The sequence below is a fragment of the Mya arenaria genome, chromosome 8 (genome assembly GCF_026914265.1).
Source record: "Mya arenaria isolate MELC-2E11 chromosome 8, ASM2691426v1".
NCBI classification, from domain to species: Eukaryota; Metazoa; Mollusca; class Bivalvia; order Myida; family Myidae; genus Mya; species Mya arenaria.
Genome location: NC_069129.1, coordinates 67088437 through 67104464, shown reverse-complemented (window position 1 = coordinate 67104464; position 16028 = coordinate 67088437). Strand labels below are relative to the sequence as shown.

The 16028-nt window shown below is 39.9% G+C and overlaps 1 protein-coding gene across 1 annotated transcript in view; it reads right to left on the bottom strand.

Moving 5' to 3' along the window:
- Nucleotides 1-8350: 8350 nt before the first annotated feature.
- LOC128244633 (atrial natriuretic peptide receptor 1-like) overlaps nt 8351-16028 on the bottom strand; it is an 88435-nt gene continuing 80757 nt past the window's right edge. The window contains exons 20-24 of the mRNA XM_052962649.1: nt 14870-14938; nt 11016-11190; nt 10457-10555; nt 10106-10197; nt 8351-9646 (exon numbers count right to left, since the gene is read on the bottom strand). Coding sequence (XP_052818609.1) covers nt 9491-9646; nt 10106-10197; nt 10457-10555; nt 11016-11190; nt 14870-14938 — 591 coding nt within the window. The 3' untranslated portion in view covers nt 8351-9490. The remainder of the gene's footprint in view (nt 9647-10105; nt 10198-10456; nt 10556-11015; nt 11191-14869; nt 14939-16028) is intronic.

The following is a 16028-nucleotide window of genomic DNA, read 5'->3' as shown; positions in this document are numbered from 1 at the left end:
ACCCAACAGTGAAATTGCGACCCAATAAATGTGTTTAGGAATACAGGTTGCAATCACGTATTTGACCCTGCAGATACATTTAAAACAAACAATTATGTTGGGTCCTTATATGTTGGGTCTTTGACCCAATATTGAGGTATGCCCCAATAGATACACCGTGGACCCAATAATTCGGGTGTAAATATAAACAGGGCCCCAATATTTTAGAGGTTTTAAAACTATATATATATATATATATATATATATATATATATATATATATATATATATATATATATTTGTATTCAGGTTTGACAGCGGTCTCTTTCAATATTGGAAGTACTAGTTTCTGATATATCGTCAGTCAACGAACACAATGTGAAAGTAAAATCTTAAGTAAATAAGCTATTGTTACCATTACCTTTGTGCTTTGCAACATTTGATGTGAAAAAGGCTTAACGCTATTTGTGATATGGCTATTTAATTTACACAAGTAGTATGGATTTCTGGCTTTTTTGAAACGCAAGGGAGGTAACTCAAATATTGACTGTATACCTTTTTACAATAATAGTTGTTTCCCTGCATAAATAACCAAACTAATTGTTATATTTGTTGCGTTTTGCTTAATTGTGAATGTCTTAATACCAATACAAGGAAATCAAATTAAAGACGCGTCATTGCAATTTGGAGTCCGACGCTCGACGATCATGTTATAGCAAAGGATGACATGGTGAAAGAAAGCAGAGAAAGGAAACAAAAATGTGTGATGACGACGAAAAAGCCCTATTTCCTTTAAGGCGAAGGTGATTGTTGAAAGTTCAAAATGGCGTTAAACAATTCGAGTTTGGCACTCAGTTGTTAAAATGGTGTTAAACAATTCGAGTTCGGCACTCCGTTGTTAAAATGGCGTTAAACAATTCGAGTTCGGCACTCCGTTGTTAAAATGGCGTTAAACAATTCGAGTTCGGCACTCCGTTGTTAAAATGGCGTTAAACAATTCGAGTTCGGCACTCAGTTGTTAAAATGGCGTTAAACAATTCGAGTTCGGCACTCCGTTGTTAAAATTGTGTTAAACAATTCGAGTTCGGCACTCAGTTGTTAAAATAGTGTTAATCAATTCGAGTTTGGCACTTGGTTGTTAAATGGGGGTTTAACCATTTGAGCGTGGCACTCAGTGTTTACTAGTGTTATGTTAAAAAGTGTTCAAAAGTTTATAATTAATTGATACCAGTTTCATAATATTATCGTTTTGTTTTTTTTACAAAATATTGATACATTTGGAATTAAGATGTTAAAAATAGCCGAAACAAGGATCGCGTAAGTCGAAGCATTCTTGAATTAAGCTTACTGTTTTTATTGTTTCTTTGTATTTATTTTAGCAACCTGTAGTATCTTTTGATAGAGTAGTTATTCAAAATCCTAAGTTTTAAGTTTGAGTTGAATTGTCAGCCATTTTAATAAATATGTTCTGTTGTTTTTTTCTGTTTGGTAAATTAATATACATGACCTGGCCGTACAAGGGAGCTGATTTTTGCAATGTTATTCATGGACACTTGATATTTGTCTAACCTAGAAGATGGTGTTACCACAGTCCAGCAGCCGTTAGCGTTATCGCTGTTACTCAAATATAGTTATAGCTATAGTTTGGACAGCGTGTATTGTGCTGTTGTATCAAGTATTTGTAAAGAAAAAAAGATAGTAAAAAGGACTTGGTTTGTACTGTAAAAGCTAATTGCCCATTTGTGCCATATAACAAGTTAAAGTAAAACGACCACGACACAAAACTAGGGTTTGAAACCAATATTTTCGTCAACAAACTTCAAATATTTAATTATTTTAATCACTAGACACGTACAAATATCACAAATTCGGGTGACTTTCAGAAAAGGAAATGTTCTTAATATAATTAAGTATATAATAATAAAGTATTGTTTAAGTGACAGAGGCATATTATCCTGACTGTTATATTGGCATGCAGACGACCTAGATTCACCCTGATACGTGCCGGTCACACTCACAATGTTTGTTCAACCCAAGGTCTAACCCATCTGTGACTAGGAGTTTGCTGGATTTTGAAAAGACACACTAGGGGTTGGCTGGATTTTGAAAAGACACACTAGGGGTTGCTGGATTTTGAAAAGACACACTAGGGGTTGGCTGGATTTTGAAAAGACACACTAGGGGTTTGCTGGATTTTGAAAAGACACACTAGGGGTTGGCTGGATTTTGAAAAGACACACTAGGGGTTGGCTGGATTTAGAAAAGACACACTAGGGGTTGGCTGGATTTTGAAAAGACACACTAGGGGTTGGCTGGATTTTGAAAAGACACACTAGGGGTTGGCTGGATTTAGAAAAGACACACTAGGGGTTGGCTGGATTTAGAAAAGACACACTAGGGGTTTGCTGGATTTTGAAAAGACACACTAGGGGTTTGCTGGATTTAGAAAAGACACACTAGGGGTTGGCTGGATTTAGAAAAGACACACTAGGGGTTTGCTGGATTTTGAAAAGACACACTAGGGGTTGGCTGGATTTTGAAAAAAACACACTAGGGGTTGGCTGAATTTTGAAAAGACACACTAGGGGTTTGCTGGATTTAGAAAAGACACACTAGGGGTTTGCTGGATTTAGAAAAGACACACTAGGGGTTGGCTGGATTTTGAAAAGACACACAAGGGGTTTGCTTGATTTTGAAAAGACACACTAGGGGTTTGCTGGATTTAGAAAAGACACACTAGGGGTTGGCTGGATTTAGAAAAGACACACTAGGGGTTTGCTGGATTTTGAAAAGACACACTAGGGGTTTGCTGGATTTTGAAAAGACACACTAGGGGTTTGCTGGATTTAGAAAAGACACACTAGGGGTTGGCTGGATTTAGAAAAGACACACTAGGGGTTGGCTGGATTTAGAAAAGACACACTAGGGGTTTGCTGGATTTTGAAAAGACACACTAGGGGTTTGCTGGATTTAGAAAAGACACACTAGGGGTTGGCTGGATTTAGAAAAGACACACTAGGGGTTTGCTGGATTTTGAAAAGACACACTAGGGGTTGGCTGGATTTTGAAAAAAACACACTAGGGGTTGGCTGAATTTTGAAAAGACACACTAGGGGTTTGCTGGATTTAGAAAAGACACACTTAGGGTTTGCTGGATTTAGAAAAGACACACTAGGGGTTGGCTGGATTTTGAAAAGACACACAAGGGGTTTGCTGGATTTTGAAAAGACACACTAGGGGTTTGCTGGATTTTGAAAAGACACACTAGGGGTTGGCTGGATTTAGAAAAGACACACCAGGGGTTTGCTGGACTTTGAAAAGACACACTAGGGGTTGGCTGGATTTTGAAAAGACACACTAGGGGTTTGCTGGATTTAGAAAAGACACACTAGGGGTTTGCTGGATTTAGAAAAGACACACTAGGGGTTGGCTGGATTTTGAAAAGACACACTAGGGGTTTGCTGGATTTTGAAAAGACACACTAGGGGTTGGCTGGATTTGAAAAGACACACTAGGGGTTGGCTGGATTTTGAAAAGACACCCAAGGGGTTTGCTGGATTTTGAAAAGACACACTAGGGGTTTGCTGGATTTTGAAAAGACACACTAGGGGTTTGCTGGATTTAGAAAAGACACACTAGGGGTTTGCTGGATTTAGAAAAGACACACTAGGGGTTGGATGGATTTAGAAAAGACACACTAGGTGTTTGCTGGATTTAGAAAAGACACACTAGGGGTTGGCTGGATTTTGAAAAGACACACTAGGGGTTTGCTTGATTTTGAAAAGACACACTAGGGGTTTGCTGGATTTTGAAAAGACACACTAGGGGTTTGCTGGATTTAGAAAAGACACACTAGGGGTTGGCTGGATTTAGAAAAGACACACTAGGGGTTGGCTGGATTTAGAAGACACACTAGGGGTTGGCTGGATTTTGAAAAGACACACTAGGGGTTGGCTGGATTTTGAAAAGACACACTAGGGGTTTGCTGGATTTAGAAAAGACACACTAGGGGTTTGCTGGATTTAGAAAAGACACACTAGGGGTTGGCTTGATTTTGAAAAGACACACTAGGGGTTGGCTTGATTTTGAAAAGACACACTAGGGGTTGGCTTGATTTTGAAAAGACACACTAGGGGTTGGCTGGATTTAGAAAAGACACACTATGGGTTGGCTGGATTTAGGAAAGACACACTAGGGGTTTGCTGGATTTAGAAAAGACACACTAGGGGTTTGCTGGATTTAGAAAAGACACACTAGGGGTTTGCTGGATTTAGAAAAGACACACTAGGGGTTTGCTGGATTTAGAAAAGACACACTAGGGGTTGGCTGGATTTAGAAAAGACACACTAGGGGTTTGCTGGATTTAGAAAAGACACACTAGGGGTTTGCTGGATTTAGAAAAGACACACTAGGGGTTTGCTGGATTTAGAAAAGACACACTAGGGGTTTGCTGGATTTAGAAAAGACACACTAGGGGTTTGCTGGATTTAGAAAAGACACACTAGGGGTTTGCTGGATTTTGAAAAGACACACTAGGGGTTTGCTAGATTTTGAAAAGACACACTAGGGGTTGGCTAGATTTAGAAAAGACACACTAGGGGTTTGCTGGATTTAGAAAAGACACACTAGGGGTTTGCTGGATTTAGAAAAGACACACTAGGGGTTTGCTGGATTTAGAAAAGACACACTAGGGGTTGGCTGGATTTAGAAAAGACACACTAGGGGTTGGCTGGATTTAGAAAAGACACACTAGGGGTTGGCTGGATTTTGAAAAGACACACAAGGGGTTTGCTGGATTTAGAAAAGACACACTAGGGGTTGGCTGGATTTAGAAAAGACACACTAGGGGTTGGCTGGATTTAGAAAAGACACACTAGGGGTTGGCTGGATTTAGAAAAGACACACTAGGGGTTGGCTGGATTTAGAAAAGACACACTAGGGGTTTGCTGGATTTAGAAAAGACACACTAGGGGTTTGCTGGATTTAGAAAAGAGGATTTTGAAAAGACACACTAGGGGTTGGCTGGATTTTGAAAAGACACACTAGGGGTTTGCTGGATTTAGAAAAGACACACTAGGGGTTGGCTGGATTTAGAAAAGACACACTAGGGGTTTGCTGGATTTAGAAAAGACACACTAGGGGTTGGCTGGATTTAGAAAAGACACACTAGGGGTTTGCTGGATTTAGAAAAGACACACTAGGGGTTTGCTGGATTTAGAAAAGAGGATTTTGAAAAGACACACTAGGGGTTGGCTGGATTTTGAAAAGACACACTAGGGGTTTGCTGGATTTTGAAAAGACACACTTAGGGTTGGCTGGATTTAGAAAAGACACACTAGGGGTTTGCTGGATTTTGAAAAGACACACTAGGGGTTGGCTGGATTTTGAAAAGACACACTAGGGGTTTGCTGGATTTTGAAAAGACACACTAGTGGTTGGCTGGATTTTGAAAAGACACACTAGGGGTTGGCTGGATTTTGAAAAGACACACTAGGGGTTGGCTGGATTTTGAAAAGACACACTAGGGGTTTGCTGGATTTAGAAAAGACACACTAGGGGTTTGCTGGATTTAGAAAAGACACACTAGGGGTTTGCTGGATTTAGAAAAGACACACTAGGGGTTTGCTGGATTTTGAAAAGACACACTAGGGGTTGGCTGGATTTTGAAAAGACACACAAGGGGTTTGCTGGATTTAGAAAAGACACACTAGGGGTTGGCTGGATTTAGAAAAGACACACTAGGGGTTTGCTGGATTTAGAAAAGACACACTAGGGGTTTGCTGGATTTAGAAAAGAGGATTTTGAAAAGACACACTAGGGGTTGGCTGGATTTAGAAAAGACACACTAGGGGTTTGCTGGATTTTGAAAAGACACACTTAGGGTTGGCTGGATTTAGAAAAGACACACTAGGGGTTTGCTGGATTTTGAAAAGACACACTAGGGGTTGGCTGGATTTTGAAAAGACACACTAGGGGTTTGCTGGATTTTGAAAAGACACACTAGGGGTTGGCTGGATTTTGAAAAGACACACTAGGGGTTGGCTGGATTTTGAAAAGACACACTAGGGGTTGGCTGGATTTTGAAAAGACACACTAGGGGTTTGCTGGATTTAGAAAAGACACACTAGGGGTTTGCTGGATTTAGAAAAGACACACTAGGGGTTTGCTGGATTTAGAAAAGACACACTAGGGGTTTGCTGGATTTAGAAAAGACACACTAGGGGTTGGCTGGATTTTGAAAAGACACACAAGGGGTTTGCTGGATTTTGAAAATACACACTAGGGGTTGGCTGGATTTAGAAAAGACACACTAGGTGTTGGCTGGATTTAGAAAAGACACACTAGGGGTTGGCTGGATTTAGAAAAGACACACTAGGGGTTGGCTGGATTTAGAAAAGACACACTAGGGGTTGGCTGGATTTAGAAAAGACACACTAGGGGTTTGCTGGATTTAGAAAAGAGGATTTTGAAAAGACACACTAGGGGTTGGCTGGATTTTGAAAAGACACACTAGGGGTTTGCTGGATTTTGAAAAGACACACTAGGGGTTGGCTGGATTTAGAAAAGACACACTAGGGGTTTGCTGGATTTTGAAAAGACACACTAGGGGTTGGCTGGATTTTGAAAAGACACACTAGGGGTTTGCTGGATTTTGAAAAGACACTAGTGGTTGGCTGGATTTTGAAAAGACACACTAGGGGTTGGCTGGATTTTGAAAAGACACACTAGGGGTTTGCTGGATTTAGAAAAGACACACTAGGGGTTTGCTGGATTTAGAAAAGACACACTAGGGGTTTGCTGGATTTAGAAAAGACACACTAGGGGTTTGCTGGATTTTGAAAAGACACACTAGGGGTTTGCTGGATTTTGAAAAGACACACTAGGGGTTGGCTGGATTTAGAAAAGACACACTAGGGGTTTGCTGGATTTAGAAAAGACACATTAGAGGTTTGCTGGATTTAGAAAGACACACAAGGGGTTTGCTGGATTTAGAAAAGACACACTAGGGGTTTGCTGGATTTTGAAAAGACACACTAGGGGTTTGCTGGATTTTGAAAAGACACACTAAGGCGTTGCTGGATTTTGAAAAGACACACTAGGGGTTTGCTGGATTTTGAAAAGACACACTAGGGGTTTGCTGGATTTAGAAAAGACACACAAGGGGTTGGCTGGATTTAGAAAAGACACACTAGGGGTTTGCTGGATTTAGAAAAGACACATTAGAGGTTTGCTGGATTTAGAAAGACACACAAGGGGTTTGCTGGATTTAGAAAGACACACAAGGGTTTTGCTGGATTTAGAAAAGACACACAATGGGTTTGCTGGATTTAGAAAAGACACACAAGGGGTTGCAAACTTATTTTATTGTTTTCTAAATAACAACATCAAATGTACATGTAGAAGAATGAAACAATAGCATATCATAAATCAAAAATATCCAAAATTAAACATAACAAACAAATTATGCTGAACCTTAAACATAATGGAGCATACTTTTTCATAATGTCAGCTTTTTACAAAACAAACGTAGTAAACCCTGTTGTTCTAGGGTCGGTTGTGACTTCAACCCCTTTCTTCGATGAACGGCATGCACCGACTTCGCATAGTTATCATGTAAATGATATTAATCGCGAATCTACGGTGCACTAGTTAACGTCGACCATTCTTGTAGAACATCTCGCAACAGCTACCTTTGGCTGTGCTGGATTACAAATTGATTAAATTCAAATTTCATAGGATAAAGACAATGAATTGTTTAAAAGAACAAAAAAAACTTACAAGAAAAGATCACAAATACTTTTTAAATGTGCATATTTTCATCAATTTTGCATTTTTTAATCCAATTGGAAATGCAATTTTAGCCTCATTTATCAGCTGATATACTATTTCTCATCATTTTATTAGGCAAATTGTATTCGCCGTTTCCGTTCGGACCAGATCTTACCCAAAACATAACGCAAAACCAAACATATTTTGAAACATTCGGAACTCCTCGGCCATTTTTTTCAAAAACAACCTCGGATGTATGCAGGTACATCAGTTGAAGTAGTTCGTAAAATTTTGAATTATATCATAAATTAAATGTAGTGTTTTAGAGTTGTATTTATTGATCTAAGTCGAAATTGATTGCCATTGAATTGTATTATTGCAAACATAATTAAGAATCCCATGAGTTAAGTCACAAAGTTTAACTGCTAAATAAAATTACTACGCGATCTACTTGCAGCGGACTTAAACGTACCACTTTTCGAGTATGTAAACCGTCCAAATACATCCGAGGTTGTTTTCGATAAAATGGCCGAGGAGTTCCGAATGATTTTGAAAACAATATTATCATACAGATTGCAGGTAAAAGCAGCAGGTAAAAAATACTGTTCCGAATGATTGCATCATTTATCATTGATCTGGAATTACGCGATCGCATTTTAGTTTTGGTGAATTTTATATGCTTTAGCCATTCTTTTAACAATATATATATACGATTTTAAGAAAAGAAAACAAGTATAACGACATATCAAAGCGCCTTCTATGGTCCTGAACCCTTTGTTAAATCGGACTTTAATCAAACACACCTTATATACAGACAACATATATCATTCGGGGATAAAATTAAGTTCGTTTCTGACAAGAAATATACATGTATTATGATTTGGGGAAGTGAGGTAGGGGGTGGGGGGCAGTGAGACCTTATAACATCGGACGAATCGTTACTAGTTGGGTTTCAACGGACCGGACGACACCTCCACCTGAAATATATACTTGGCCAGGGTTTTTTCTACCACAGACACATCCAACTGAAAAATTTTTGACAATTTTTCAAGCTTCAATGTCCATTGCCCAACGCTCTTTTATTTGGGGGCGGTGGGGGCAAATCATGATAGATGCATTACACAAAAATAATGCTGCTAGTAAACATGACATGTTTATGTTTCTATTTTTAAGAAACAACATTCGATAATGATAAAACTTCATCAACAATTAATACACGCTTTGGTTTTCTTTGATGGTCGCCATCTACCAACGTCCAACAACATTTATATTCACTATAATAAAACTTGAACAGTTTTCTTTCGTTGTGTGTTTAAAAATATAATTTGCTTTAAACATCATAACAAACAATATTAATATAATTCTTTAAGTTTCTTAGAATTCATAAGTTCGTAGCTGCATTTAAACATACATAGCACTTGATGACAACGACAAAAACATATAAGATCGTTGCGTGTATCGCCTCCATTACACTCTCTCTTCATTTGTTTTCCATTTACCTTCCATTACAGCACGGAATTTGGTTTAAGAAAAAAAGATGCTTGACAAAATGAGTGTGTATTTTATAATAGAGTTGATTTTGGTTTTGGTCACGTTTAAAACAAATGGTTTAAGAGAAAGGTGATAATAGTCTATCGTCAAGCCAGTGCTCTCTGGGCAGCGCATGTCCTCGTGGTATTACATATTGACCAGGGCTCTCTGGGCAGCGCATGTCCTCGTGGTATTACATATTGGCCCGTCGTTAAACCGTGAACTCGTGGCTGCGCTTCAGCGTCTTGTTGCTTCCATTTGAGTGATGCGAGACGGACGTTGAGGCGACCGGAAGGCTGAACGGCTCTATGACACTCATGCGATGCCGAACGTTGAGCAGCCAATGTGTCACCATCGTCCCTTTACCCTAGGTTCATGGAAATATAGGTTGTGGTATTAAAGTCACTTGCAAATAAACTTGCAAAAAAGCCGACCTACGAATGCACTTGGATCTCAGAAGTATAGATATAGGTCATACATTTCAATATATTAATATGTATTTCTGGTTTCAGCAGTACAGACGAACTCAGTGAGTTCGAAATCACAGGGACCGGCAAAAATACTTCGAGCCTCGGGGAACTCGAGCCAAACAGGAACACCTATCATCAGTTTAAATAAATCAGTCCTTTATATCACGTTAAAACCAACGAGTGAATCGTGCCAAGCGAGTTCGAGCCAACGGTGTTCGACTGTATCAATATAGGGAATACATTGGGATTTTCCTTTCTATGTATAAACATTGCTAGGTAGTGAGCAGTGAAGTTTCAAGGGATACACTCGCGGTATTCATTTTTCAAAGACAACTTTAAACGTAGTATTTGTTTACCTTGATCTCGACATCTCCACGTGGTTCGGTGACGTAATCTGGAAACGCCGCCAATAGCCGTGCCGACGACGCCGACAACTGGATCTTCATTGCTAAAACGATAATGTATAATACATTGTAATTTGAAAATGATTGTATTGCTTCAAATGAAAGATAATATCTTAAAGATAATAACCGTTAATAATGCTAGCTTAGATACGATTGAATATGATGTCACATTTGTTTACATATATTCTCATTTATTGACTAACACCCAGGAAATTACACACCAAACGCTTATCGTAAGTAATTGTAATTGTATCTAAAGTCATGAAGCTAAACACCCATAATGCAAAGGTCAAAAGCGCGTACTTTCTGATGTGGATTCCATCCTGGATGCAGTGTTGACGGTATCCCCGAACAGACAGTAGCGCGGCATGGTCAGCCCCACCACCCCCGCTACCACCGGACCTGCAATACAAGACATATAGTATACATCTGCGTACATGTGATTCCCCCGAACAAACAGTTGCGCGGCATATCATTAATACCGCTACCACCGGATCTGCAACACCAACAGCGCAACATGGCCCGTCCCATCATTCACCCGCAAGCGGGCCTGCAATACGAGATATATATTATACATATGCTTACATGTTGTTTTCCGAACAGGAACTAGCGAGGCATGGCCAGTCCAAGCGGATCTGCCATGTGGGCATACAAGCATTGAGTTGCTGCAGAAACGTTTTTATAAACATACTCGATTCTTACCGTTCGTAGCCCATCCTTTTAATTGGCACGCAACGTACAGTACATGTACATGTACTGGAAATCGAATATTTTTATTAATGTGATAGATTCATCATGTATTAAATGTCAATGCAAGTGCTTGACGTATAGTAAAAATTTAGGTTTTCTTTACACGGAATACCTGAGTTGATTCCAATGCGGATGCTGAGCTGCTCAGAGGGCATGTGTCTGACTTTGAAGCCGCGGACGGTGTGCAGGATGGCGAAGGACATATCGCAGATCTCGGTCACGTGGTTATTCCCGATACGCTCCGGTAGGCCAGACACGCACATGTACGCGTCACCGATGGTCTCCACCTGCAAGAAGGCAAACATGGTAGGAAATGACAGCATATTCACTATAGAGCACATTTCGTCTCAATTTTTGTTTGACATACATTGTAAACCCTAAACCTTCCATTATTACATGACATACATTGAATACATGAAACTTTCCATTCTTTTCTGGCAGATATCTTTTATTCTTGTATGACATACATTGTATGACTTATATAAAAACCTTCCATTCTTGTATGACATACATGTGCGGTGTTTTGACGAAACCTTCCATTCTTGTATGACATACGTGTGCGGTGTTTTGACGAAACCTTCCATTCTTGTATAACATACGTGTGCGGTGTTTTGACGAAACCTTCCATTCTTGTATGACATACGTGTGCGGTGTTTTGACGAACCTTCCATTCTTGTATGACATACGTGTGCGGTGTTTTGACGAAACCTTCCATTCTTGTATAACATACGTGTGCGGTGTTTTGACGAAACCTTCCATTCTTGTATGACATACGTGTGCGGTGTTTTGACGAAACCTTCCATTCTTGTATAACATACATGTGCGGTGTTTTGACGAAACCTTCCATTCTTGTATAACATACGTGTGCGGTGTTTTGACGAAACCTTCCATTCTTGTATGACATACGTGTGCGGTATTTTGACGAAACCTTCCATTCTTGTATAACATACGTGTGCGGTGTTTTGACGAAACCTTCCATTCTTGTATAACATACGTGTGCGGTGTTTTGACGAAACCTTCCATTCTTGTATAACATACGTGTGCGGTATTTTGACGAAACCTTCCATTCTTGTATAACATACGTGTGCGGTATTTTGACGAAACCTTCCATTCTTGTATAACATACGTGTGCGGTGTTTTGACGAAACCTTCCATTCTTGTATAACATACGTGTGCGGTGTTTTGACGAAACCTTCCATTCTTGTATAACATACGTGTGCGGTGTTTTGACGAAACCTTCCATTCTTGTATAACATACGTGTGCGATGTTTTGACGAAACCTTCCATTCTTGTATAACATACGTGTGCGGTGTTTTGACGAAACCTTCCATTCTTGTATAACATACATGTGCGGTGTTTTGACGAAACCTTCCATTCTTGTATAACATACATGTGCGGTGTTTTGACGAAACCTTCCATTCTTGTATAACATACGTGTGCGGTGTTTTGACGAAACCTTCCATTCTTGTATAACATACGTGTGCGGTGTTTTGACGAAACCTTCCATTCTTGTATGACATACGTGTGCGGTGTTTTGACGAAACCTTCCATTCTTGTATGACATACGTGTGCGGTGTTTTGACGAAACCTTCCATTCTTGTATGACATACGTGTGCGGTGTTTTGACGAAACCTTCCATTCTTGTATGACATACGTGTGCGGTGTTTTGACGAAACCTTCCATTCTTGTATGACATACGTGTGCGGTGTTTTGACGAAACCTTCCATTCTTGTATGACATACGTGTGCGGTGTTTTGACGAAACCTTCCATTCTTGTATGACATACGTGTGCGGTGTTTTGACGAAACCTTCCATTCTTGTATGACATACGTGTGCGGTGTTTTGACGAAACCTTCCATTCTTGTATAACATACGTGTGCGGTGTTTTGACGAAACCTTCCATTCTTGTATGACATACGTGTGCGGTGTTTTGACGAAACCTTCCATTCTTGTATGACATACGTGTGCGGTGTTTTGACGAAACCTTCCATTCTTGTATGACATACGTGTGCGGTGTTTTGACGAAACCTTCCATTCTTGTATGACATACGTGTGCGGTGTTTTGACGAAACCTTCCATTCTTGTATGACATACGTGTGCGGTGTTTTGACGAAACCTTCCATTCTTGTATAACATACGTGTGCGGTGTTTTGACGAAACCTTCCATTCTTGTATAACATACGTGTGCGGTGTTTTGACGAAACCTTCCATTCTTGTATAACATACGTGTGCGGTGTTTTGACGAAACCTTCCATTCTTGTATAACATACATGTGCGGTGTTTTGACGAAACCTTCCATTCTTGTATAACATACATGTGCGGTGTTTTGACGAAACCTTCCATTCTTGTATAACATACATGTGCGGTGTTTTGACGAATCCTTCCATTTTGTATATCAGACATGTGCGGTGTTTTGACGAAACCTTCCATTTTGTATATCAGACATGTGCGGTGTTTTGCCGAAACCATCCATTTTGTACGACATACTTGTGCGGTGTTTTGCCCGAAATCTTCCTTTTTGTATGACATACATGTACGGTGTTTTGCCCGAAATCTTCCATTTGGTATGACATACATGTGCGGTGTTTTGCCCGAAAGCTTCCATTTTTTATGACATACATGTGCGGTGTTTTGCCCGAAATCTTCCATTTGGTATGGCATACTTGTGCGGTGTTTTGCCCGAAATCTTCCATTTTGTATTACAGACATGTGCGGTGTTTTGCCCGAAATCTTCCATTTGGTATGACATACATGTGCGGTGTTTTGCCCGAAAGCTTCAATTTTGTATGACATACGTGTGCGGTGTTTTGCCCGAAATCTTCCATTTTGTATGACATACTTGTGCGGTGTTTTGCCCGAAATCTTCCATTTTGTATGACATACATATGCGGTGTTTTTCCCGAATCATCCATTCTTGTATGACATACATGTACGGTGTTTTGCCCGAAATCTTCCATTTGGTATGACAAACATGTGCGGTGTTTTGCCCGAAAGCTTCCATTTTGTATAACAGACATGAGCGGTATTTTGCCGAAACCTTCCATTCTTGTATAACATACATGTACGGTGTTTGCCCGAAACCTTCCATTCTTGTATGACAAACATGTGCGGTGTTTTGCCCGAAATCTTCAATTTTGTATTACAGACATGTGCGGTGTTTTGCCGAAACCTTCCATTCTTGTATGACATACATGTGCGGTGTTTTGCCGAAACCTTCCATTATTGTATGACATACATGTGCGGTGTTTTGCCGAAATATTCCATTCTTGTATGACATACATGTGCGGTGTTTTGCCAAAACCTTCTATTTTGTATGACATACATGTGCGGTGTTTTGCCGAAACCTTACATTCTTGTACGACATACATGTGCGGTGTTTTGCCGAAACCTTACATTCTTGTACAACATACATGTGCGGTGTTTTGCCGAAACCTTACATTTTTGTACGACATACATGTGCGGTGTTTTGCCGAAACCTTACATTCTTGTATGACATACATGTGCGGTGTTTTGCCGAAACCTTCCATTCTTGTATGACATACATGTGCGGTGTTTTGCCGAAACCTTACATTCTTGTACGACATACATGTGCGGTGTTTTGCCGAAACCTTACATTCTTGTACGACATACATGTGCGGTGTTTTGCCGAAACCTTACATTCTTGTATGACATACATGTGCGGTGTTTTGCCGAAACCTTCCATTCTTGTATGACATACATGTGCGGTGTTACATGTGCGGTGTTTTGCCGGAACCTTCCATTCTTGTATGACATACATGTGCGGTGTTTTGCCGGAACCTTCAAATCTTGTATGACATACATGTGCGGTGTTTTTCCGGAACCTTCAATTCTTGTTTGACAGAATATATTTATTCGTAATTTACTCCATATGACCAAAACCTACCATTTTTGTATGACATACATGTACATTGTATTCCCGAAATCTTTTATTCTTGTACGACATACCTTGTATACCCGAAACCTTCCAATTGCGTTGTCGAAAGCAGTATAGAGATCATTCAAGAAATCCACAACCTGTAAAATACAAACAAAAAGCAATCTTCTTAGTGACTTTGAAATGTTTGTGTTGAGACGTAACGTCAAAGGACACTCTCTCGAATTCTCACAAATGATTGATTTGTTTTCCTTGCCTTCCCTTTATTTTTGTAAATGTGTGACAACTGTTAGTTCATGGTGATCAGTACAAGTAGGCGTTTTCTACTGTACTTTAGATCTATATATACATACAATGGTCGGCCACAAGACGGAAAATAATTTTAGCGAACGTTTTCCATTAATAAATTAAGACGAGGCGTAACAAATCTATAGCAAAGATATATCTAAACTAAAAATACCAAATCAAACAAATAAAAAACCTTTTATTATTTAAACATGTCTTCTGAATTTTTCTTTTACGACATTTATATGTTTGCCTAATTAAAAAAAAACATATTAGGAGTTGGTGCATTAACACATGTTTGGTGGCGCATGTACACAGGTTAGATGGTGCATGTACACGGGTTAGATGGTGCATGTACAAGGGTTAGATGATGCATGTACACGGGTTAGATGATGCATGTACACGGGTTAGGTGGTGCATGTACACGGGTTAGATGGTGCATGTACACGGGTTAGATGGTGCATGTACACGGGTTAGGTGGCGCATGTACACGAGTTAGATGGTGCATGTACACGGGTTAGATGGTGCATGTACACGGGTTAGATGGTGCATGTACACGGGTTAGATGGTGCATGTACACGGGTTTGATGATGCATGTACACGGGTTAGATGGTGCATGTACACGGGTTAGGTGGTGCATGTACCAGGTTAGATGGTGCATGTACACGGGTTAGATGGTGCATGTACACGGGTTTGATGGTGCATGTACACGGGTTAGATGGTGCATGTACACGGGTTAGGTGGTGCATGTACCAGGTTAGATGGTGCATGTACACGGGTTAGATGGTGCATGTACACGGGTTAGATGGTGCATGTACACGGGTTAGATGGTGCATGTACACGGGTTAGATGGTGATATTATCCATCACTCAATCACGCCACGATAGTTTGCTGAATGACTTTACAAACATTACCAACGGTTTTCAAAATTGTGGTCTTCAAAGT